Genomic DNA, 27,675 nt, shown 5'->3' with positions numbered 1-27,675 from the left:
ATTTTGAGAATCCTAAGCTTAGTAAGTCATGGGTGAATCCAGGCAACCCATTGACATCCACTGCAAGACCAAATCGCTTTGGAAAGAAGACAATGCTCTGTGTTTGGTAGGATTACGAGGGTGTCATCCATTATGAGCTGCTAAAACTTCGTGAAAGCGTTGACACTGATCGCTACCAACAGCAAATGATCAATTTAAATCGTGTAGTGCGCGAAAAACGATCGGAACCAGGAAAAAGGCGACACAAAGTCACATAGCCCCACGATAATGCCCCATAACACAGAAAAACGGGTCGGCGAAGCAATCGAGGCGTTCAGTTGGGAAATACTAGGGCAAGCAGGTTATTCTCCAGATTTGGCTCCCTCCGATTACCATCTATTTGCACCACTGGGACACGCTCTCGTTGAACAACGCTTAAATTCGTATGAAAATGTACGAAAATTGCTCTCTGACTGGTTCGCTTCAAAAGAAGAATTGTTTTTCTGGCGTGGCATTCATAGCTTGCCGGAGAGGTGGGAGAAATGTATAATTAGCAATGGAGATTATTTTGGATAAAATATTGTTTATCAGTTTCAAACAACAGACTCAAACAACCGATTGCGAAAACATTCTGTTGGCTCCCACATACATAGGGAGAAATGATCATCACGATAAAATAAATCTGAGCTCTCGCGGAAAAATTTAAATGCTCGTTTTTCCCGCGTGCCGTTCGAGAGTGGAACTGTAGAGAAAACATGAAGGTGGTTCGTTGAACCCTCTCCCAGGCACTTTATTGTGAATAGCAGAATAACCACGTAGATGTAGACGTAGATGTAATTATTGCAACCACATTCCGGCTTCATGTTTCTTTACCTTGTACTATGTTCGTCAGACCCGTAGACCCCTGCAGACTGCTTTGGCCAGCAGCAGTCTAGCAGTTTTGCTGGACATCTACACAGCAGTTCCATATAATTCACGCCATCTTGAAATGCCGCCAATTCTTTACCAAATGTTGAGCACATAGATGCAATTTTTGTCCATCGTGCACATTAATTCGTCCGTCAATTGTGCAGTAATGCTAAAAACTAGAATAAAATTTTCACTCTAAAGCGTAGTGTGCGCTGATATGATACTTCCTGGCAGATTAAAACTGTGTTCCGGACCGAGACTCGAACTCGGGACCCTAGCGTCTCGCGAACAAGTGCTCTACGACTCACGCCCCGTCCACACAGAAAGGCAAGGGTCCCGAGTTCGAGTCTCAGTCCGGCACACAGTTTTAATCTGCCAGGAAGTTTCATATCAGCGCACACTCCTCTGTAGAGTGAAAATATCATTCTAGAAACATCCGCCAGGCTGTGGCTAAGGCTTGTCTCTGCAATATCCTTTCTTCCAGGAGTGCTAGTTCTGTGAAGTTTGGAATGTAGGAGACGAGGTACTGGCGGAATTAAAGCTACGAGAACGGGACGTGAGTCGTGCTTGGGTAGCTCAGATGCTAGAGCACTTGCCCGCGAGAGGCAAACCTCCCGAGTTCGAGTCTCGGTCCGGCACACAGTTTTAATCTGCCAGGAAGTTTCATGAGAAAAACTAACAGTTAAAAGACTAAAGATGACTGTTACTACATTGGTGTTCAAAATTAAAGTAATGAACGGCTATTTCCCCGTCTTGTGTCTAATGCACCGTATAATCATACAAAACTGTCAAGAGATGTCCGTACAATCGTCTTCTGCACGGAAAATGGGATTCCGATCTACCGACAACTACGTCAACGATGACGTCAGGACACCTATCAAACGGGGTAGTGTTTGCCCGGTAGTCCCTCATCCATAATCGCTGTTTATATAGTCACCGAAGGTTCAGTATGGCACAAAGAAGACGCCTACCAGACTCTCTGCGGTGGAGGGCCACAAGAAGAATGGAAACAGGACAGTCGCAAACTGATGGCTTAACGTGAATCGTTCTGTTGTTTCTCGATGTGGCAACAATTTATAGAGACTGAAACAGGGCCGACCACGTGTGATATCAGAAAGGGGGGAACCGTTATTTGGATGTGAGGGCGCACTACATGGCAACTGGCATCTGACCTTGCGGCATCCACTGATAGTGTTGTATCGAGGCAAACGATGGCAGAGTGGACTACATTGCTCGAGACCTGCTGTGTGTGTACCTCTGATGCATCTTCACAGAAGAGTGGAATCATCAACATGCCATCTACGCGGTCGAACAGCGGGCCAATGTTGTTTTTACAGATAAGTGCCGAATTGGGCTGGGGAGTGACTCTCAACGGATTCGCATCTGGTGGGAACGTGGAACACGATTTCGGAATCCAAACGTTATGGAAAGAGACGGATATCGAGAAGGATCCCCAGTGTTGTGGGCAGGGATTATATTGAGCACACGGACACCTCTTCATGAAATTGTATGGATGAATCAGCAAGGTTTAACTACTGCCAGGTATCGTGACAAGATATTGGGACTTCATGTGCGGCTGTTGCGAGACTATGTGGACCCAGACTGCGTACTGATGGATGATAATGCTGACCACATAGACCATGGGTTGTTGATGGTTCCCTGCAAACGGAAAATACTGCACGCTTGGCGTGGCCTGTTCGTTCTCCCAATTTGAATCCCATAGAGGATGTCTGGGGTGCACTAGGAAGACGGGTTGCATCATTTCAGCATCCACCAACCACTCTCCAAGTCTTGCGAGCAGCTCTCCAGGAAGAATGGACGTTATTGCCTCAACAGGAGATTGATGATATCATTCACAGCATGCCCCGTCGTTGTCAGGACTGTATTGCCGCCAGAGGTGGTCACACCCCATACTGAGCACATTAACCAGTTGTCAAAATGTGTGTGGAAATCCGTTAAATTGGAAAAAACGAAGAACATTTTTGTCTACTGTTATGCATGCTGCAGTTGTTAACGTTGTCTGTTCTTTACATTATTTCTACTTTACCATCACCAGTTTATACTGTTTTGTGGCAAAATAAACACAACTGTGCAAAATCTCCGTTTGTTGCTTTAATTTTGGACATGAGTGTAGCTGCATTTTTGTAACATTTTCTTCAGTTTTCGAACTGAAATATTCTTCTCCCCGTACACTGATTAAAAACCGATAATACATGCTAAAAGTAGGTCTGTTCGTTGGAATATATATATAAAACTTATAATTACGAAAAACTTCATCCGTCATACTCACACAGAAAGCTAATGTTGTCATAGACTATCAGCTTAAACCTGTCCACCTGGTAACAGAAATGTTCCCTTCGAAACATGTTGCAAGAATCATCCAGCAAAATTTATCGGTTACAGGAAGTAGGCAGAAGGAACGATACAGTTTAATGTTCTGTCGGTTAGGCAACAAATTCGAAGCAGAACGGCGATTCACCTGTATCAACTTCTAGCTATTCATCCATGCTCTGTGTTCAATAAAACTAATCATGAAGGCGAGCCTTGTGGAATGTGGAACAAGACAAAACAGACGTTAACTGGCTGAAGGAGCCACTGCAGGCCACTTATGTAATGCATACAGGGTGATTTTTTCCACTGTGTAAGAACACTAGGGATTGATCGAAGAGAAGATACGGAACAAAAAAGGTCTCTTGAACTTATGTGCGGAATGCATGGTTTCCATTTTAGAGACCATTTGTATTTTTGCGGTGTCTGTTCTGTCGTACATGTCTGACTAAACACTCAAATATATACGTTTCTGAATAAGGAGGGTATTGCTCCTCGACGTTTGTTCAGGTGTGAATGCACAATGTTATCCAAACTCCTACGGGAATCAGGATTTGCGAGTAGCGTCTTTAATGGACCAGGAATTCTACATTGCAACGTGTGATAAAAGGGATTTGAACCATGTAGGACCGTGTCCGGATGGCCGAAGCGGTTAAGGCAGCCACTCATGACAGGTGGTAAATCTGGGCTCGAGTCCCGGTCCGGCACAAATTTTCAACTTTCGCCATTGCATTACCACAATGCCCTGTGCGGCTATCGATCACAATTGTCCACTCATCCCTAGACTTGCCTTCCCCTTCCTACATTACATGTTTATAATAATGTAAACGTATTCTAACAACCACAGGTAATCTACTCACGTAGATAATTATAAGAATTACTCTATATTACCTTTTTTCTATAAATATTTGCAGCAAAGCAGCTGTCACTGTTCTTCATGGTACACTATTCAGCTTGTAGTATCCCATATGCTATTGTGATTTTGTCAGTTATCCAAAATATTAAATCTGGACTACAACTTAACATGGGAAACTTAATATCACGATTTTTTTCATTATTTATAGTCTGCCATGTTATGGTAAATACTGCGATAAAATCAGTATACCTGTATATTTTTCATTTACATACTGTACGAGGAACTGTCGGGGACTTCCACTCTTATAGTTGTGCTATTCAGGACTGAATACCTATTTGCATAGTTTTTCTAGTACACACCTCTACCAGTACTTTACTAAAAAGCATCATACAAAATCTTCATCTGTTGCCTGTCTTGCTGGCACTTATATAGCCCACAATGCTGCTTCATCCTGCATGTAACACCAAAAAATTTGAATTTCTTCTGAACTTCTGACGCATTGTCAAAAGACTTTCACTGATGGTACTCTGCAACTTCTCGGTTTTGCACTCGTTTTCGCTTCTGCGCTCATTGGTGGCCACAACAGCATCCAACCTTGTTCTATTTCACCCACGTGCTGATTTATGTCTTTGGTACACTCACCAATTACATGCTCAATCTGGTTTCAGCATGCATGAATATCTTTTTTGTACCACTGTTCTAGTTTATCTGCAATCAGAGTATCCTTTTCGGTAATCCATCTGTTTATTTCAGTATATAATTACTTTCCGTGTTGCTCTGAAACTATCTGTGTTATTTTATTGGGTAGTTATTTCAGTTTACACTAGTCCTCAACAAATTGCGTTATAGAGTCAGCAATCACTTTTAACTTTTTTGGCGCCTTGGACATTTTTCTCTGTTCAAGTGACATTTCTCTTTGCGCCTTAACTGTTGCCTTCATCTTTATCGTTACGTTATTCATAGCGACAGCTAAACTCTGGGAGTTCATTAACATTTCATTTATCTGAATGATGTGCTCCACCTTTATTATTTCAACACAGTAATTAATCAAACAGAAGGTAAGTCCATAGAAATATAAATATTTTGTACAAAATCTAATGTTATGCACAACAATACTAAGAGACACAGAGTGCAAGGGAAAAGGAAAACTAGTACTACCAGAGTAACTCAAGCACTGCATACCGCTTGAAGACATCATGAAAAATCAACTAAATTACTCTGAATTTTTTTCCACCTTAGAGAAATTCGAATTGAAAAAATTCTGGACACTTTTTTCAACTGTTAAGAAACGAACTCAACCGTTAGTGAGAATTCTTTTACAAATTTCGATTTTTTAAACTTACATCTGTTCGGTTGTGATTGTGGCTCTTTCAGGTTTCAGCTTTTATTTTCCGTTTGTTCTGTGTTTCGTTCCTTCCACTTTTGCTTTATGTTTATCACCCAGGTAGTAATGGTAAAGATAGCGCAATATCTATAGATTAGTACTTGGCAACAATATAGCATGTAACGATTAACTAATACACTTCGGCACTAAATGTCTGTTTACTAAAGACTTTGCTCCTAGATCACAACAAATGGCTTTTCCATTGTCACCATATTACTATGTTATTACAGATGCAATTCCTTATTTTTGCCATTTTGTTAGTTACTCAAAATATTAGCCCTGAAACAAAGGTTAACATAGCAGGTAAGAAATTAGAACACTCTGAAGATTATATTTAACCCCTACAGACAGGATTATGAATCAATAAAGACAAAAAGCTTAAAATGCTATATTTGTGTTACTTTAGGTTTACAATAAACAGGCAAGTATATTGACAGAAAATAGTATATGTCATATTTATATAATATATTTTGTAGCGTTACATATTTGTTACGTTGGGCATTGTGGGCAGAGAAGAATTAAATTTTGGCTTGTAAGTGTTTACCTGTATACTTTTATGACGTATGAAAATATTTAAGAGTTTGAAACTTTTGACCTTCGTAGCTCTTTCTCCAAGTCCAGAAAACATTTCCTTTTCTTTTCGATCCACAAATTAACATTACACTTCTAGCAGATAATTGCAGTTTCATAGATCTTTGCGTCTACCTCTCTTCTCAGACTCAACTGGGCCATGTCCAACATTTTCCTGACGAACAACCTTTTAGAATTGGCTTTGATGCATGCTCTTTTTTCTTCTTCCTTTCATATTTAGTATCTACACCTGAATAAGATCTTCCCCTCTTTCTCCTACTTACATCCATGTTCATTTTTCGCAGGTCATCAGCTATTTCAGCTTTCAACTAACAAAGTGGACTCACCTCATTTTTGGGCACCCCAAGTCACAGTCCTTCCTGTGCAATAGCTATGCATTTACTACCATCTTATAAAGGAAGTGAAAAAATAGTCGATGGTAGTACTTCTTTGATCTGGTGTTGATTCTGTACACTATAGTTAGTGAATATAAGAGATCTATTCCCCCCATAAACTCTTAGAGAAGAATAATTGATGGACAGTCAACTCCAAACCTTTCTTTTCCCTTCTTATCCCATCCGTTCACCTCCATTACATAATATCTATTGAATACTGATAAATTAAGTTTTTAAAGATCAGTAATGATGCATATCAGCAGCTGAAATACACGAGTCCACGCAACACAGAACTCCAAAGATTCAACTCTTCGCGTAGTTGAAATTCGCACAGTGCAGTGCAACCTCTACACTTTCAGTCAGAAGTGTTACGAATCTCACACGAAAGACGTCTGCGGGAAGGTACCTCTTGCTATGCAGATACAGCAATGTACTGTAAGCGTTACAGATTTGTCAAGCTCTTCCACAGAGGGTTAAGTGCACTTTCGAAAGGATTAAGAATATAGTCCATTACAATGGTGTGTGTCATAATATTGGCAAACTGAGAGCAAACCAATACGCCTGGTGTGTACAACTTATAGACCCAGAGTGCTTTGAAGATATTGACTTGAAACTTGATTGACCCATGTATGATGTCAGTTTTTTGTGTGGTACTTTGCCTTATATTACATTAACACATGTTCCATAGATCATGAGTGCTACTTTTCGTAATGATATGGAAAATGTCATTTTAACATATATTCTTTACACAATACAATATTTTTTAATATCTAAAAATTCATCTATGAGTAGAAGGAGTTGTCAACCAGAAATTCTTTTAATATGTTTTTAAATGTTAGTTAGCTATCTGTCAGACTTTTACTGCTACTTGGAAAACATCAAAGATTTTTTGGTAGCGAAATTCATCATTTTCTGTGCCAAACTCAGATTTAACCCAGAACAGTGAAGACCATCCTTTCTCCTAGTGTTGTAGCTATGTACTTCGCTATTATTTCTGAAATGGGATGGGTCATTAATAACGAATTTCATAATGAGTATATGTATTGCGAAAGGTATTGTGAATATACCGAGTTCCTTAAATAAATGTCTGTAAGGTGATCTTGGTTAGACTCCGGCTATTATTATGATTACACGCTTTTGTGTAATAAATATGTTTCCTCTTAATGATGAATTACCCCAAAATATGATACCATATGAAAGTAGTGAATGAAAATAGTCATAGTAGGCTAATATACTGATATTTACATCAACGAAATTTGCAATAACGCTGATGGCATAAGCAGATGAACCTAACCGTTTGAGCAAATTACCAATATGTTTCTTCCAATTCAATTTCTCATCGATGCACAGACCCATAAATTTTGTATATTCTGCCTTAGCAAACAGAATTCTGTTCAAAGTCTATATTTATCAATGATGTTATGCCATTTACTGTATAGAATTGTATGTACTGTGTTTTCTCAAAATTTAGTGAGAGTCCATTTGCAGAGACCCACTAATAATTTGCTAAAAGACATTATTTACCATTTCCTCGCCCTATTCATGTTTGTTGGCTGTGATTACTATAGTTTTATCATCAGCAAAGATACTTAACTTTGCTTCTTCGTGAATGCAGAGTGGCAAATCATTAATACATATTAAGAACAATAAGGGACCCAAGACTGAGCCCTTGGGGACACAATTCTAGACACCTCTGCTGATTTTTGCAGGTTATCTACGCTGTTAAATTCCGCCTTCTGAATTCTTCTAGTTAAATATGAATTAAACCATTTATGTACTGTCCCACTCACGCCACGATACGTAAGCTTATCTAGAAAAATTTCATGATTCACACAGTTAAAAAAGCTTTAAGAGGTCACAAAATATCCCAATGTTTGATGACAGTTACTCAGAGCATTTAATATTTGATCAGTAAAAGCATACATAGCATTTTCTGTTGAAAAGCTTTTCTGAAAACCAAATTCACATTTTGTTAGTACTTCATGTTTACATTATGTGATGCTACACTTGAATACAATACTTTTCCAAGAATTTTGGATGAAACTGTGAGAAGCGAGATTGGGCAGTAGTTGATAGCATCAGACCTATGCCCTTTTTATGCAAAGGTTTAACAATAGCATATTTCAGTCTATCTGCAAAAATGCCCTGTTTCAGTGGCTGTTGCACTACTTATCTGTTAGGAATAAGCTCTGCTGGAAATGCCATCAATTCCATGTGAGCTTTTAGTTTTGAGTGAATTTATTAATTTCCTAATTTCGGTAGGAGAGGTGGGTTGAATTTAAGTTTTATCAAATTGCATAGGTATTGTCTCATCTATATATTGTCTTGCAGTATCTAATGAATAGCTGGATCCTATTTTCTCTACAACACTTACAAAATGATTATTAGAAGTGTTTTCTACTTCTGACTTTTTGTTAACAAACTTTTCATCGAGTTTGATATAAATACGGTCTTCCTGTCCTCATGGTTGCTGTTTTCCATTTAACAGTAGTCCAAATTGTTTTAATTTTCATTATCAGAGGTGCTAATCTCAGATATAATCCACATACTTCTGGGCTTTTTAATAACTTCTCTTAATACAGTGCAATATAGTAGTTTTTATGTTTCATTGCTTCGGGGTCATTACTCCTTCTAGCTATAAGATACATTTTCCTTTTCTGTTTACAGGGTATTTTTATCCCTTTAGTAATCCATGGCTTTTTAGATGGCTTCTTACAGTTGTATTTCACTTTTTTCTTAGGAAACTATTTTCAAATATACTCACAAGGGTATCATAAAATAGGTTAAATTTTAAATTAGAATCAGTTTCCGGGTACACCTCATCCCAGTCTAACTGTTGCAAGCTTCCCTAAAATTTGCAATTGTTAAATCGTTAGCTGAACGCACTATTTTGGAGGAATGTTTTGCATTACTGTAAGGAGCTGTGTCACATATTGTAACTGGCCGTGCATCATGATCACACAGACCATTCTTAAGAGGCAATGTTTTTGTTTGATTAACTGTCTCTAGTGTGGAAGGAAAAGGCTTTGCATTTATTAATTCATTTGACACCTCTGTAACACGGGTGTTTGATGGTGATGTTGCAGTGAACTGCCGTGATGGCTCTTCGCTACGTCCTCCTGGTGGCCATGCTGCTCTTCTTCTGCTGCCTGCTGCCTCAGGAGTCACACACGCTGGGACGACTGCCCAAAGCATACAGGTACTGCACGCACACCATGCCGCTACGTTCAGACAGTGGCACACAGCTCTGAGAAATATTAGACGGTCACTACTATTTGTGAAAGTAGCATTACCACGAAGTTCATACGAGCATAAGAGGCTGCTGAGCTGTGTGAGATGTAAAGAATAATACACTCCTGGAAATGGAAAAAAGAACACATTGACACCGGTGTGTCAGACCCACCATACTTGCTCCGGACACTGCGAGAGGGCTGTACAAGCAATGATCACACGCACAGCACAGCGGACACACCAGGAACCGCGGTGTTGGCCGTCGAATGGCGCTAGCTGCGCAGCATTTGTGCACCGCCGCCGTCAGTGTCAGCCAGTTTGCTGTGGCATACGGAGCTCCATCGCAGTCTTCAACACTGGTAGCATGCCGCGACAGCGTGGACGTGAACCGTATGTGCAGTTGACGGACTTTGAGCGAGGGCGTATAGTGGGCATGCGGGAGGCCGGGTGGACGTACCGCCGAATTGCTCAACACGTGGGGCTTGAGGTCTCCACAGTACATCGATGTTGTCGCCAGTGGTCGGCGGAAGGTGCACGTGCCCGTCGACCTGGGACCGGACCGCAGCGACGCACGGATGCACGCCAAGACCGTAGGATCCTACGCAGTGCCGTATGGGACCGCACCGCCACTTCCCAGCAAATTAGGGACACTGTTGCTCCTGGGGTATCGGCGAGGACCATTCGCAACCGTCTCCATGAAGCTGGGCTACGGTCCCGCACACCGTTAGGCCGTCTTCCGCTCACGCCCCAACATCGTGCAGCCCGCCTCCAGTGGTGTCGCGACAGGCGTGAATGGAGGGACGAATGGAGACGTGTCGTCTTCAGCGATGAGAGTCGATCCTACCTTGGTGCCAATGATGGTCGTATGCGTGTTTGGCGCCGTGCAGGTGAGCGCCACAATCAGGACGGCATACCACCGAGGCACACAGGGCCAACACCCGGCATCATGGTGTGGGGAGCGATCTCCTACACTGACCGTACACCTCTGGTGATCGTCGAGGGGACACTGATTAGTGCACGGTACATCCAAACCGTCATCGAACCCGTCGTTCTACCATTCCTAGACCGGCAAGGGAACTTGCTGTTCCAACAGGACAATGCACGTCCGCATGTATCCCGTGCCACCCAACGTGCTCTAGAAGGTGTAAGTCAACTACCCTGGCCAGCAAGATCTCCGGATCTGTCCCCCATTGAGCATGTTTGGGACTGGATGAAGCGTCGTCTCACGCGGTCTGCACGTCCAGCACGAACGCTGGTCCAACTGAGGCGCCAGGTGGAAATGGCATGGCAAGCCGTTCCACAGGACTACATCCAGCATCTCTACGATCGTCTCCATGGGAGAATAGCAGCCTGCATTTCTGCGAAAGGTGGATATAGACTGTACTAGTGCCGACATTGTGCATGCTCTGTTGCCTGTGTCTATGTGCCTGTGGTTCTGTCAGTGTGATCATGTGATGTATCTGACCCCAGGAATGTGTCAATAAAGTTTCCCCTTCCTGGGACAATGAATTCACGGTGTTCTTATTTCAATTTCCAGGAGTGTAGTATTATAGAGTGGTAGATAAAGATCGCTAGAGCAGTGCTCTGTCAACGATTTTCTTATGCTGTGCCACTTTGGCTTATACGAGTATAAAAAAAAGTAAATACTATCTAATCAAAAGTATCCGGACACCATGAATAGAAAGTGTGTCCACCTTTGGCCTTCATGACGACTTGAACTCTGCTGGCGATACTTCCAATAGGTGTCTTTGAAGGAATGGCAGCCCATTCTTCCTCAAAAGTCTATACCAGAGAAGGTAGTGTCCGCTGGGGTCGGAAGCGAAGTCGATGTTCTGACTCATCCCAAATGTTTTCCATTGGTTTCAGATCGGGACTCTGGGTAGGGTATTCCATTTCAGGAATGTTATTGTCCACAAATCATTGCCTCACAGAGACTGCCTAATGAAAGGGTGCATATTCATGCTGATACAAAAAAATCATCATCTCCGAACTGTTCCTCTATTGTGTGCAGACACAATCCTGCGAAAATGTTTTCATATCCCTTCGCATTTAGCGTTTTCTTAAGCACAACAAGGTAACACAACAAGGTAACACTACCTTCTCCGTACTTGACTGTTGACACTATACACGATAGAAGGTGACGATCTCCAAGTATTCGCCAAACCCAAATCCATCATTTCCACAGGGTACAACGAGATTCATCATTCCAAATCATCCGTGTCAAGTAATATACTGTCCAGTGATGTCCCTGTTTACAACTATTCATGTGTCTCTTAGCATTAACTACAGAAATATGTGGTGTACGAGGAGCTGCTCGACCACATTAATCTATTTTTTAACTCCCTATGCACAGTAATTGTGGTAACCGGACTGCTGGTAGTACTTTGGAAATCATGAGAGTTTCCTTCCGCTGATTTCATGCCATTTTCTGCACCCATCCTACGCAACGCTCGGGAATCCCTATCCATCAGTACACGAAGTTTTGGTTTAGCATTTTCACTTCACAAGCATATCAGCGCCAACTTTGGCAGTTTCAGAAGAGTTGAAATGTTCCCAGTGGATTTTTTACGCCAGTGATATCCAGAGAACGGCTAGTCCACATTCGAAGCCACTGAGCTCCCCTGTCCAAGCCATTCTACTGTTAATTGCTTCTCTACTGACAATAGAATTCTCTTCGTTTAATTTCATACTGGTTGATAGCTCTCTCGTGACATCTATCGGTCAGTTCTGCATTATATAGGGGCGTCCGAATACTTTTGATCAGATAGCGTGTGAGGAATGCGGTCCTGTTTCGTTTCGTTTGAAGATTGACGAGACGCGTTATAGTGTCTCATGACAAGTTACAAATGGTTTATAGAGAAACATTCCTACCCAAGGAGTGAGTGTCCAGTTAGCAAAACCATTTTTAGGATTCCTATAAGAAGTGGTAGACGAAGCTCACCTTCCACCTCAAGAACGTGTGACAGTGTGGAAAGAGTGAAGTCGTTGACGGATGTTATCTCTATGTCAAAACTAAAAATTCACACTTCTTAATGGCTGTGTAACCCAACGAGAACAGAATGATACAGTGGAGTGTACTGTGAAGTCAGTTTGTCGGTGGACGGTCACGATGGACAGCAGTTTGTTAAATTTGAACAAGTTTGGCATCTATCAACTTTTAAAACAGGATTTGAGTATGTGAAAGAGTGTGTGCAAATATAGTTTCAAATAACTTCACTACTGAGCTGAAGAATAATCGAAGAGTATTGCTTGATCTTCTGGACCGCCTTAAGAGGGAGCCAAAATCCCTTAATTGCATTTTCGATCATGACTCCGAAACAAAATACCAAAGATGAGAATGGTACACTACAAACTCTCCCCATCCCAAGGAAATAGAGATGAGCAAATTTAAAATCAAACAACTTTTTTTTAAAAGTCAGGGTTCACTCACAAATAATTTGAGTCTCTAGGACAAACTGCCAAATTTATTTTTTATCGCGAAGTCCTTGACACACTCAGTAAAACGGGTGGTGCTTGTGCCATCAGGGTTTTACGCGCTTGGATGCTGCACCACGATAGCTCACCATGTCTTACGACAACCTCCATCAATGAATTTTGCTGCAAGAAATGACATGTTTGTGGTTCCTCAGCCCTCCTATTCGCCGGATCTTCTATTCGACGGCTTCTTTCCATTCTATATGTAAATTGAAGGGAGATGAGTGCTATCAGCTGGAGCGGGACATTAAGCGCAATCAGTGGCGACGAGCGAAAATGTGTACAGGAGCGGTATTCGAACCCGAGATCTCCTCACTAGGCTAGGTGTTCCTACTGGAGATGGAATGCTGTTGCCTTTCTCTGACCTCTAAATTACTTAACCGACTGATTAAGGGGTGGGATGAAGTTTTAACATGGACTCCGAGCCACGATACCACTTGGCACTTTTCACATAAATAAAACATTGCCAGAGATGAAGGATTGGGAGGGTCTTCTTCTGCCTTTCACAGATTAGGCGTATTCGATCTCTTCTCGTATAAGTTCCTTTTTTAACTTGCCTTTCGCTCTCTGTGTTTTATAACTGTTTCCTTCAGAATTTCAAAGAGTGTATTGCAGTCGCCATTGCCAAAAGTTGTCTCTAAATCTGTAAATGTTATAAACGTAGCTTATCTACTAAGGTAAGTCATAGGGTCAGCATTGCCTCGTGTGATCCTACATCTTCCCCAAGGTCGGCTCCTACCAGTTTTTCCATTGTTCTGTGAATAATTCGTGTCACTCTTTTGATTATGTTGGCGTTGATTAAGTTATGCTCTGTGCATACTTCTCCCAGCGACTTCCTCTTTCATTTCTTTCCTCCAGTCCTTGTTCTCCCAATATTTTTCGTTCTCTTAATTTTCCTGCTACCGTGTTTCAGTCTCCTTTAACAATTAAATTTTCGTCTCCCTTAACTATCTGAATGATTTTCCTTATCTCATGAGACATTGTTTCAGTCTCTTTATCAGCAGACCTATTTGGCATATAAACTTCTACTATTGTGTTGGGTGTTGCCTTCGCGTCTATCTCCACTAGTATGTTGTTCATAGAAGCTTACATGCATTTCTGTTCTGTTAAACATTTCTGTGCCTACTCCTGCATTACCCCTGTTTGATTTGTTTTTGATAATCGCATACTCATCTGAACAGATATCCTGTTCCTTCTGTCCCATAAACGTTCGATAGCATTCACGTTGGGCGAAGTGGGTGGGCAACTCATTCGCTTGAATTCTCCAGAAAATAGTTCAAACCACAAACAATTGTGGCCCAGTGACATGGTGCATTGTAATTCTTCAAAATACCAACTCTGAATGTCTGCAAATTTTCCACATGTAGTGGAACATAACCATTTCCAGTCAATGATCAGTTCAGATGGAACAAAGGACCCAGTCCGTTGCATGTAAATATAGCACACACCATTATGGAGCCACCACCAGCTTGCGCTACTTCGTGGGGTCTGCGCCACACTCGAACCTTACCGTCAGCTCTTACTAACTGAAACCGGGACTCATCCCACCAGGCCACGGTTTTCCATTCGTCTAGGGTCCAACTGATACGGATGCGAGTGCAGCAGAGGCGCTACAGCCGATGTAGCGCTGTTAACAAAGACACTCGCGTCGGTCATCTGCTGCCGTAGCCCATTAACGCCAAATTTCCCCGCAGTGCCCGAACGGAGACGATCGTCGTACGTCCCACATTCTTTTCTGGGGTTATTTCACCTAGTGTTGCTTGTATCTAAGCACTGACAAATCTACACAAACGCAGCTGTTCTCGGTCGTTAAGCGAAGGCCGTGGGGCACTGCGTTGTCCGTAGTGAGAGGCAATACCTGAAATGTGGCATTCTCGACACACTCTTGACACCGTGGATCTCGGAATATTGACTTCCCTAACGTCATCCGAAATGGAATGTCCCATATGTCTAGCTCCAAATCTAACGTCCCCTTCGAAAATTTGTAAATGACTGCTAGTAAACCTCTTACGTTATTTGATTTTCCAACAGCTGAGCAAGACTGAACGTACTCAGACATTTCTCTCTTTACTTATTCTGATCAACACTAAACTGACACACAATATTTTTAGCGCAACGCAATCTGACTTTCAATAATCCCTACAAAAGAATAGCCGTGACTAACAATAACCTATACCTTTCATGAATCAGTCACCACACAAAAATCTTCGTTATTCGAACTATTGCAATACAGCGAGCGCCAATACTGCCACCTAAATAAAAGATTCTAACTACTGAAGGCACTAACTACTGATAGGCATAGTTAGCAAATGAAAGATTTTGATAGAGAACAAACAATGTATTTATCTTAATAACGTTCAAAAGTCATTATTACAAAAAGCTACGACTGAACTTTCAGGAAACATTCCTCACACACAAAGAAAGAAAATATGTTATGTGGACGTGTGTCCGGAAACGCTTACTTTTCATGTTAGAGCCATTTTTATTACTTCTCTTCAAATCACATTAATCATGGAATGGAAACACACAGCAACAGGGCGTACCAGCGTGACTTCAAACACTTTGTTACAGGAAATGTTCAAAATGTCCTCCGTTAGCGAGGATACATGCATCCACCCTCCGTCCCATGGAATCCCTGATGCGCTGATGCAGCCCTGGAGAATGGCGTATTGGATCACAGCCGTCCACAATACAAGCACGAGGAGTCTCAACGTTTGGTACCGGCTTTGCGTAGACAAGAGCTTTCAAATGCCCCCATAAATGAAAGTCAAGAGGGTTGAGGTCAGGAGAGCGTGGAGGCCATGGAATTGGTCCGCCTCTACCAATCCATCGGTCACCGAATCTGTTGTTGAGAGGCGTACGAACACTTCGACTGAAATGTGCAGGAGCTCCATCGTGCATGAACCACATGTTGTGTCGTACTTGTAAAGGCACATATTCTAGCAGCACAGGTACAGTATCCCGTATGAAATCATGATAACGTGCTCCATTGAGCGTAGGTGGAAGAACATGGGGCCCAATCAAGACATCACCAACAATGCCTGCCCAAACGTTCACAGAAAATCTGTGTTGATGACTTGACTGCACAATGGCGTGCGGATTCTCGTCAGTCCACACATGTTGATTGTTAAAAATTTACAATCTGATCACGTTGGGATGAAGCCTCATCCGTAAAGAGAACATTTGCGCTGAAGTGAGGATTGACACAGTGTTGGATGAACCATTCGCAGAAGTGTACCCGTGCAGGCCAATCAGCTGCTAATAATGCCTGCACACGCTGTACATGGTACGGAAACAACTGGTTCTCCCGTAGCACTCTCCATACAGTGACGTGGTCAACGTTATCTTGTACAGCAGCAACTTCTCTGACGCTGATATTAGGGTTATCGTCAACTACACGAAGAATTGCCTCATCCATTGCAGGTGTCCTCGTCTTTCTAGGTCTTCCCCAGTCGCGAGGCATAGGCTGGAATGTTCCGTGCTCCCTCACACGCCTATCAATTGCTTCGAACGTCTTCCTGTCGGGACATCTTCGTTCTGGAAATCTGTCTCGATGCAAACTCACCGCGCCACGGCTATTGCCCGGTGCTAATCCATACATCGAATAGGCATCTGCCAACTCCGCATTTGTAAACATTGCACTGACTGCAAAACCACGTTCGTGATGAACACTAACATGTTGATGCTACGTACTGACGTGCTTGATGCTAGTACTGTAGAGCAATGAGTCGTATGTCAACACAAGCACCTAAGTCAACATTACCTTCCTTCAATTGGGCAAACTGGCGGTGAATCGAGGAAGTACAGTACATACTGACGAAACTAAAATGAGCTCTAACATGGAAATTAAGCTTTTCCGGACACACATCCACATAACATTTATTCTTTATTTGTGTGTGAGGAATGTATCCTGGAAGTTTGGCCGTACCTTTTTATAACACCCTGTATATATATCAGTTCATTACATCCAGTATTACAAATTTCGTTTTTGTGACGGACACACGTCCAGGTCGTCCGCTCTCAAAACTCTCCCACCTCTCTGCCCACATCCACCACTGCTGTCTGAGCCACAGATTGCACACAGCACAGTCAGTGATTTTCATACAGAGCACTACGTGATGTTACCAACATAAAAGCCTAGATAGCCTACTGACACAAATACCATTCCGCAGTCCGTTAATTCTCGTCGTGAGGCCATAATCACGTCGGAAACCTTTTCAGATGATTCGCTTGAGTACATGTGAGAGCTCCGCCAGTGTGAAGACGACACTACCGCCAGCTCTACATGTGCATATTCCTATGTCAAGACTTTTGTCACCTCACTGCAATGTGGGGTTCAGGCCTTGGCGCAGCATATGATTCTTGAATGTGTGTTTTTTAGGCCCCCGCCGCACCTGCCGCTGGAGGGCGGTCTGTCGCGGAACGCGCGGCTGTGCGGCGCCTCGCGGCTGCTGGACGGTCTGGTATCGGGTCCCGAGTCGCTGGCCGAGCGCCGGGGTCAGCTCTTCACGGGCCTCAACGGCGGCCACGTCGTGCGCATAGACCCGCTCACCGACCAGGTCACCTCCGTCGCCAAGTTCGGCAGGTCCTGCGGTCAGTACATCCGACACATGCACGTAGCAACCGCGATGCAATGAAATACATTAAACACACCATTAACGAACGTTCCATTAATGACGAGGTCATTAGAGAAGGAACACAGGCTCGGATCTGGTGGGTGGGGAGGGGGGTGGGGGGGTGGGAAAGGAAAAGAGAGAGAGAGAAGGAAAACAGCCGTGCTCTTTCAAAGGAGCCATCCCCATATTCGCCTCAGACTATAGGTCGTCAAACTGCGGCCGACATCAAGTGTTCATGCGGTCTTCAGCTCTCTGGCGTATTGTATAATACACACATCAAAAGATGTTTTGCATCACTTCGATTCCGAGAGTTCCGGAACCTGTACAGTAAATTGGAATAAAGATCAATATGAACTTCATTTCCGCCCTTTTTATTGCTCATGAAAACCACACATTGCATGTTGTGCCACCATACAGCGAGACCTTCAGAGGTGGTGGTCCAGATTGCTGTAAACACCGGTACCTCTAATACCCAGTAGCACGTCCTGTTGCACTGATGCGTGCCTGTATTAGTCGTGGCATGCTAACCACAAGTTCATCAAGGTACTATTGGTCCAGATTATCCCACACCTCAACGGCGATTCGGCGTAGATCCCTCAGAGTGCTTGGTGGGGCCGGCCGGTGTAGCCGAGCGGTTCTAGTCGCTTCAGTCTGGAACAGCGCGACCGCTATGGTCGCAGGTTCGAATCCTGCCTCGGGCATGGATGCATGTGATGTCTTTAGGTTAGTTAGGTTTAAGTAGTTCTAGGTTCTAGGGGACTGATGACCTCAGATGTTAAGTCCCATAGTGCACAGAGCCATTTGAACCATTTGTTTGGTTGGTGGGTCATGTCGTCCATAAACAGCCCTTTTCAGTCTACCCCAGCCATGTTCGATAGAGTTCATGTCTGGAGAGCATGCTGGCCACTCTAGTCGTGTGATGTCGTTATCCTGAAGGGAGTCATTCACGAGATGTGCACGATTCGGGCGCGAATTGTCGTCAATGAAGATGAATGCCTCGCCAATATGCTGCCGATATGGTTATACTATCGGTCGGAGGATGGAATTCATGTATCGTCCTCATATAATACCACTCCAAAACAGCAGAGAACCTCCACCTCGCTGCACTCGCTAGACAATGTATCCAAGTCGTTCAGCCTGACCGGTTTGCCTCCAAACACGCCTCCGACGTTTGTCTGGTTGAAGGCATATGCGACACTCATCGGAGAAGAGAACGTGATGCCAATCATGAGCGGTCGTTTCGGCATGTTGTTGGGCCCATCTGTACCGCGCTGCATGGTGTCATGGTTTCAAAAATGGACCTCGCCATGGACGTCGAGAGTGAAGTTTCGCATCATGCAGCCTATTGCGCACAGTTTGAGTCGTAATACGACGTCCTTTGGCTGCACGAAAAGCATTATTCAACATGGTGGCGTTGCTGTCAGGGTTCCTCCGAGCCATAATCCGTAGGTAGCGGTCGTCTACTGCAGTAGTAGCACTTGGGCGGCCTGAGCGAGGCATGTCATCGACAGTTCCTGTCTCTCTGTATCTCCTCCATGTTCGAATAACATCGCTTTGGTTCACTCCGAGACACCTGGACACTTCCCTTGTTGAGAGCCCTTCCTGGCACAAAGTAAACAATGCGGAAGCGATCTAACCGCGGTATCAATCGTCTAGGTATGGATGAACTGCAGACAACACGAGCCGAGTACCTCCTTCTTGGTGGAATGACTGGAAGCTGATCGGTTGTCGGACCCCCTCCGTCTAATAGGCGCTGCTCATGCATGGTTGTTTACATCTTTGGGCGGGTTTAGTGACATCTCTGAACAGTCATAGGGACTGTGTTTGTGATACAATACCCACAGTCAACGGCTTTCTTCAGGAGTTCTGTGAACCGGGGTGATGCAAAACTTTTTTTGATATGTGTAATATACATCAAGCAATTGACAAATGGCTCTGAGCACTATGGGACTTAACTTCTGAGGTCATCAGTCCCCTGGAACTTAGAACTACTTAAACCTAAGTAACCTAAGGACATCACACACACCCATGCCCGAGGCAGGATTCGAACCTGCGACCGAAGCGGTCTCGCGGTTCCAGACTGTACCGCCTAGAACCGCTCGGCCACACCGGCCGGCCGGCAGTTAACAGTGTAATCCAACTATGTCAACTAAGGTTAAGAGCTTCTCAAGAATGTATTTCTTTGCTTAGTAACAAACAAAAAAGAGACCGCAATATTTTAAGATATACTCAATTTTAACTGACGTTGGTCAATTCCGCAGTGAACTAAGTATCTTTTGAGGCTTACGTCATGGGCAGAGTATTATGTAGCGCGGGCACTGCAGGGTAAATAGAAGTGAGACGGAGAATATTGTTTTTTATTGTCTGTCTTCCAATACTTACAACTCACGAGGATGGGCAATTAGCAATGATCAGCTGGTGTGTTCAAAATGTCAAAGGGAAGAAACTTAGATTCGTGAATGTGCATTATAGAGATGGTCGTCTTCAAATGTGGTATATGTTTCCAACAAGTAACATCCATCCACATTAAGCATGTTGTAATACAATTAAATCACTAAAAGCAAAAGTCATTCAAAACATTTCAGTAAACATTTGCGATAGTGTGCCGTATCGCAGTTACTGTTACTAATTAATATGACATACTAATTTATGTAGGTTACCAATTAATAGTAAGAACGGTAGGTGAAGGTGTGGTAAAGCGGCCAGGGCAGGAAAAGTGGCCATTGCCCGTTTTTCTGCCTGCCGAAGAGTGGTCAGACTAGCTCTAATACATACATCGCCATTGTTGTCACTAAGCTTGACAAAAGAAGGTTGGTCCGTTATTTTTTTAGTAAATACGTTTTTGTTTTTCAGTTGTCTTATTTAAGATAACTCATTTATATTATTCTTTTTGCCTCACTTGTATGTAGTGTAATAATTTTCTACCATGTCAATATTTCAACAACGTGTTTTGGCCTACAAATGTAGTCTCTTGTTATTTACTTCAGTCTGATAGTTCCTTGTGTAGATCACTAATGCTGACATAGCGTCCGATCGGGAAAAGTGGTCGCAAGGAAAAATGGCCAAGGTGTTCACTCATTTATTTACTTCCAAAAAACCACGCAAAATAACAGCCTAAATTGACTTCTAAAGCGTATCAAATGGCTCTGAGCACTATGGGACTTACATCTGAGGTCATCAGTCCCCTAGAACTTAGAACTACTTTTACCTAACTAAACCGTATCATCCCCCTTTCCATTCCTTTGTGAAGACTTCGAATTAATTAAGTTATATTATTTAAAACCGTCTCTACATATTGAAAAACGACTTTCACGGCTATGAGTGTAAGGCAGTACCTCATGAAAGTAAATACTGCGAGACATTCTAAAACGTAAGCAATCGCAATACGTCAATTACATCCCAAGAAATTGCAAAGCGAAGTTGACGCTTGAAACAAACGAAACGCGCCGCTATTGCACGTCCCTTGATGCAGGCGTGATCCTCCCATATCAATGTTTGTGGCAGTAAACCCTATCATTACTTTCGGCCCTCTTGACAACAGTAAAAGTAAGATTACATACGTCAAACACATCGCGATTATGAGCAAAGTGAGTTGCACACTTGCATCTCGAAAAGTGCACTAGCGGTGCGTTTCGCTTTGCAATTTCTCAGGATGTAATTGACGTATTGTGATGCAACAGTACCATTCTTTACGTGATTTTTTATGTTATTCATTGCGAGAGGAATAATAAAGGGTGTCCATTAAAAAAACATATTTGCTTACGTTTTAGAATGACTCACAGTATTTATTTTCATGAGCCCCTTGTCTTACAATCGTACCAGTGAAAGTCGATTTTCAGTATCTATTTTTGTTCTAGAGATAATTGCGTTGAAACGTTTAAGTGAGTCCCCCTGGATATGGTCAAAACCAAAAGTGCGATTGAAAACGGTCCGCTGCAGCAACCACTTCGTATTCTTTTATATACAAGGGCGTGAAGACGCATATAAAATGTACCCAGAAATAAAGAAAACAAACATGTGATTCTGTTGCGAAGGCACTGGCCACAGTACCCACTTAGGTATTAAAAACTGGTCACTTCGTAAGCGTCCAGATAAATGCATACATTATTTTACACTCCTGGAAATTGAAATAAGAACACCGTGAATTCATTGTCCCAGGAAGGGGAAACTTTATTGACACATTCCTGGGGTCAGATACATCACATGATCACACTGACAGAACCACAGGCACATAGACACAAACAACAGAGCATGCACAATGTCGGCACTAGTACAGTGTATATCCACCTTTCGCAGCAATGCAGGCTGCTATTCTCCCATGGAGACGATCGTAGAGATGCCGGATGTAGTCCTGTGGAACGGCTTGCCATGCCATTTCCACCTGGCGCCTCAGTTGGACCAGCGTTCGTGCTGGACGTGCAGACCGCGTGAGACGACGCTTCATCCAGTCCCAAACATGCTCAATGGGGGACAGATCCGGAGATCTTGCTGGCCAGGGTAGTTGACTTACACCTTCTAGAGCACGTTGGGTGGCACGGGATACATGCGGACGTGCATTGTCCTGTTGGAACAGCAAGTTCCCTTGCCGGTCTAGGAATGGTTGAACGATGGGTTCGATGACGGTTTGGATGTACCGTGCACTAATCAGTGTCCCCTCGACGATCACCAGAGGTGTACGGCCAGTGTAGGAGATCGCTCCCCACACCATGATGCCGGGTGTTGGCCCTGTGTGAATCGGTCGTATGCAGTCCTGATTGTGGCGCTCACCTGCACGGCGCCAAACACGCATACGACCATCATTGGCACCAAGGCAGAAGCGACTCTCATCGCTGAAGACGGCACGTCTCCATTCGTCCCTCCATTCACGCCTGTCGCGACACCACCGGAGGCGGGCTGCACGATGTTGGGGCGTGAGCGGAAGACGGCCTAACGGTGTGCGGGACCGTAGCCCAGCTTCATGGAGACGGTTGCGAATGCTCCTCGCCGATACCCCAGGAGCAACAGTGTCCCTAATTTGCTGGGAAGTGGCGGTGCGGTCCCCTACGGCACTGCGTAGGATCCTACGGTCTTGGCGTGCATCCTTGCGTCGCTGCGGTCCGGTCCCAGGTCGACGGGCACGTGCACCTTCCGCCGACCACTGGCGACAACATCGATGTACTGTGGAGACCTCACGCCCCACTTGTTGAGCAATTCGGCGGTACGTCCACCCGGCCTCCCGCATGCCCACTATACGCCCTCGCTCAAAGTCCGTCAACTGCACATACGGTTCACGTCCACGCTGTCGCGGCATGCTACCAGTGTTAAAGACTGCGATGGAGCTCCGTATGCCACGGCAAACTGGCTGACACTGACGGCGGCGGTGCACAAATGCTGCGCAGCTAGCGCCATTCGACGGCCAACACCGCTGGTGTGTCCGCTGTGCCGTGCGTGTTATCATTGCTTGTACAGCCCTCTCGCAGTGTCCGGAGCAAGTATGGTGGGTCTGACACACCATAACAAATGTTTCGTCACGAATGCCTTAGCGGTTAGGGAAAACAAGAAAAAGTTAAATCTGGATGCAAAGTATTTGATTAGACGAACATCCGCAACTGAGGAGTATATTAATAGAATAAGAGCCCGCTTCAGTTGCTAGTAAATATTTTCTTAATTACCCGACCGGTGACGAAAGCTAAAGATCCATCTTCGGGTGCCACCAAATACGAGAGGTGTTTTTAAAATAAGCACCGTTCTGAAATTCCGCCACTGCAGCGCTGCAGCTTAATTTGTTGTAATTTAAGTTTTCTCTAATTCCAATTCCTAGGTATTTAATTGAAATGACAACCTATGGATTTGTGTGATTTATCATGTTCTGTAATTTACTGAGTTCCTTTTAGTACTCACGTTGATGACCCTGCACTTTTCATTATTTGCAGTCATTTGGCCCTTTTGACACCATACAGATATCTTGTTTCTACTAGTTTTGATCTTCTGATGACAGTGCTAAACGATAAATAAACAGTGCAAGAGGGCTGCTCAGATTATCTCCTAAGACATTATACAGATTTGAAAGCGCAAAAGTTGTAACACGGCTTGGGGAGCGCCAGATATGCCTTCTGTTCTAATCGATGAATTTCCATCGATTACTACGAACTGTGACCTTTCTGACAGAAAGTCACGAATCCTGTGGCATAATGAAACGATATTCCGTAAGCACGCAATTTGATTACGAGTCACTTGTGAGGAGCAGTACCAAAAGCCTTCTGGAAATTTTGAAATATGGAATCAATTTGAGAGCCCTCATCGATAGCACACGTTACTACTTGAGAATAAAGAGCTATTTGTGTCTTGTAAGATCGATATTTTCTGAATCCGTGCTGTGTGTCAATAGATTATTTTCTTCGAGGTGATTCATAATTTTCGAACACATTATATGTTCCGCAATCCTACTACAAATCGTCACTATCGATTTGGGTCTGTAATTCAGCGACTTACTCCTATTTCCTTCTTTAAATACTGGTATGACCTGTGGAACTTTCCAATCTTTAGGTACAGATCTCTCGTCGAGCGAGGGAGATGTTTATAACTGCTAAGTATGGAGCTGTCATATCAGCATACTCTGAATCTGGAACAGAAGACATGCTTTTATTATATGATTAAGTTCCTTCGCTATACCGAGGATATCTGCTTCTGAGTTACTCATATTGACGGGTGTACTTGATTCGAATTCTGGAATATTTATTTCGTCTTCTTTGGTGAATAAATGTGAGAAAAATCATATTTAGGAACCCCCGATTTAGTGGCATTGTCATCACTAACATTACCATTGCCATTGTACAGTGATTTTATTGATTGCATCTCGTTGCTGGTAGGACCAAAATTTCTTTGGGTGTTCTGCCAGATTTCGAGACATAGTTTCACTGCGGGAACTGTTAAAAGCATCTCGCATTAAAGTCCACACTAAATTTGGAGCTACTATAAAACATCGCCTACTTTGAGATTTTGCGTTCCTTTAAATTTTGCATGCTTTTTTCGTTATTTCTCTACCTGATTTCGGACCTGTTCTGCGTACCATGCGGAATCAGTTCCCATTCTTATCAATTTATCTGTTATAAATGCCTCAATTGTCGTCGATGCTATTTCTCTGAATTTATGTTACATTTGGTCTGCGCCTACACAGCCAGTTTGGAAGGAACAGAGACTGTCCCATAGAAAAGCGTAAAGCGAATTTTTATCTGGTTTTTTAAACAGATACATTTTGCGTTTATTTTTTGGTGGCTTTCGACTTTACGGTATTCAGTCTTGCTAATATCAGCCTGTGGTCACTAATCCCTGTTGCTGTGATGATGCTCGCACAGAGTTATTTGTTACTAAGAGGTTAAGTATAATTCCGCAAGTTCTTTTAGTTTCGCAAGATCTTCTGACCTTGAGACATAAACTTCCTGTGAAACTGTTTCTGTAGTGCAATTCGACAAGTTCCTTATGAACAGTGGGAGTGGCTGTTGGTGTTGCAGAAGGCCCCTGGGATGAAGAGGCGTGTGGCAGACCGGCGGGAGTCAAGTTCGCCAGCGACGGCACTCTCATTGTTGCCGACATGTACTACGGACTCTTCAGGGTGGACGTCGACACAGGTGAGTCGCATCGCAGTTCATTCACTTATTCAGAAATTAAGAAATTCAGCCTTCAGGTGCAAGGTAAAATTTTATTAGTTTACCTAGGTTTCGATTGTAATAATGGTATCTTCGTCAGAACCTATAAATTGACCCATACAGACATATGTTACAAATTGAAATACATCATCAATCTAATGATTTCATAATAAAGAAAATCGTGCTACTCGTAAAAATTTAATTATTTTGAGGGACAAACGTTGGCCATGTCAGAGAACAAAATTAAAACAGAATAAAGATGCACAGTCATAAGATTATGTCTGTCAAAACTAAAAACATTAAGGCAGACGTAGACGGAGCTATGCCGGCCAGGAATAAGAGTCACACGTAAGATACAAGAAAACTAGGCGTCGCGAGCAGTTGCGTGGCTCAGCCAGCGGCCAAGCGCATGCGCGAGCGCAAGCGCAAGCACTAGAGACAAGCTGTCTCAAAATTACTGAGAGCAAGCGTGAATTGCAAACAAATTGTGACGGAAGCAGTCCTACAAATGGACAAACCTACCTATTGGTACAGTACATTAAACAATTTACTTGAGAACGATCTACAAATTCAGGGCATGGAAATTTACATTCAAATATTATAATGAGAGCCGCGCGGGATTAGCCGAGCGGTCTTGGGCGCTGCAGTCAGGGCTTGTGCGGCTGGTTCCGGCGGAGGCTCGAGCCCTCTCTCGGGCATGGGTGTGTGTGTTTGTCCGTAGGATAATTTAGGTTAAGTAATGTGTAAACTTAGGGGCTGATGACCTTAGCAGTTAAGTCCCATAAGATTTCACACACATTTTTTTATTATAATTAGAGGGCGAAGCCCCACAACAGTAACTAATAAATTAGTATGGGAAACACAAGCGTGCGAAGCAAAAAATATCTTGAACATAAAACAGACAAATTAAGAAACACCTTAGCAACTAGGTGTCATTCCCAGGAAATAAAAATACATAGAGACACAATGTACAATCGCACTATAAAAAAGGGACTCTTATTCCTGGCCTGCGTCGCCTAGTCTACGTTTGTCTTAATGTTTTTAGTTTTGACAGGCATAATCTCGTGACTATCCATCTTTATTCTCTTTTAATTTTATTCTGTGACATGGCCAACATTTGTCCCTCAAAATAATTTTATTTTTGTTCTGAAGAAGATACCATTTTCAGCATCGAAACCTAGGTAAACTAATAATATTTTGTGATACCTGAGCTTCTCCTGGCGTAAACTATGTTCAAAGTACTTACGGGCATTCAGCCAGGTTGAATTTTCGACAACTGCCGATATTTCGGCGGATGCACACTCCGCCATTTTCAAGGCTTAACTGCAACGACCAGACAAAGTGCAGAAAACACGAGAGCTCGGTTCTGCGAGTCTAACAGAAAAAATAACACACACCTAAACAAAAGCCACCAAAGATGAACGAAGTCAGAGCTATCGATAGTAAGAAACTATGGACTGGTAGTTGAGGAAACGTTAACTCTGTCCCTATGTTTTTTAACAAGTGAAAGAGCAGGATTCCAGGCCGAGTTTAAACAAAAGTCTCCATCCCTATTCACAAGGTTGCTAGCCAATTTAATTTCAACAGACTCCTTAATCACACTATCCCAATAGCCGGACGTGCATGCTAATATCTCGGTGTTATTATACCACATGGGGTGACCAGTGTCCAAACAATGTTCGGCAATAGCAGATTTGCTAGGCTGCTGTAGTCGCGTAGCCGCAAGATGGGCCAGCTCAGCAGGCAAAGTCTCAACGTCGGAGATGACATGTGCCCTGTGTACCAGGGTACGAAGTACCCCTTCACGTTGGCCCAGACTTTGCCTGCTGAGCTGGCCCATCTTGAGGCTATCTTCCGCCACAATGGGTATAGTGAAAGACAGATTGGACGGGCGTTGCGAGATCAACCAACTGTGCGCCAGGTGACTGATGATAATTCTCAGTTGACTCCTAAATCTATTGCCATTTTGTCCTACATAGGAAGCACTTCAAACAATATAGGTCGTATTTTACGGAAATACAATGTGAAATGTGTTTTCCGACCTCCATCTAAAATTAAAGCGCTTTTGGGGTCTGTTAAGGATGATCTTGGTTTACGTAAGGCAGGTGTTTATCGCATTCCTTGTAGCTGTGGCATGACATACATTGGTCAGACCATCAGGACCGTGGAGGACCGGTGTATTGAACATAAACGGCACACGCGACTACAGCAGCCTAGCAAATCTGCTATTGCCGAACATTGTTTGGACACTGGTCACCCCATGTGGTATAATAATACCGAGATATTAGCATGCACGTCCGGCTATTGG

General features: G+C 43.3%; 1 protein-coding gene across 5 annotated transcripts in view; it reads left to right on the top strand.

The window, feature by feature from the left end:
- The window catches only part of LOC126267438 (adipocyte plasma membrane-associated protein Hemomucin-like), a 250,578-nt gene that overhangs the window by 129,284 nt on the left and 93,619 nt on the right, over window positions 1-27,675 (top strand). For 4 of the 5 annotated variants that reach the window (XM_049972700.1, XM_049972702.1, XM_049972701.1 and 1 more), the window contains 3 exons: window positions 9,508-9,620; window positions 17,508-17,719; window positions 25,233-25,349. In XM_049972700.1, coding sequence (XP_049828657.1) covers window positions 9,520-9,620; window positions 17,508-17,719; window positions 25,233-25,349 — 430 coding nt within the window. In that variant the 5' untranslated portion in view covers window positions 9,508-9,519. Of the gene's footprint in view, window positions 1-9,430; window positions 9,621-17,507; window positions 17,720-25,232; window positions 25,350-27,675 lie in introns of all 5 variants that reach the window. The other variant, XM_049972703.1, reaches the window with a different exon arrangement.

The sequence above is a fragment of the Schistocerca gregaria genome, chromosome 4 (assembly GCF_023897955.1).
Source record: "Schistocerca gregaria isolate iqSchGreg1 chromosome 4, iqSchGreg1.2, whole genome shotgun sequence".
Classification (NCBI taxonomy): Eukaryota; Metazoa; Arthropoda; class Insecta; order Orthoptera; family Acrididae; genus Schistocerca; species Schistocerca gregaria.
The sequence above is the reverse complement of the archived record's forward strand: the minus strand, read 5'-3'. Positions and strand labels throughout refer to the sequence as shown.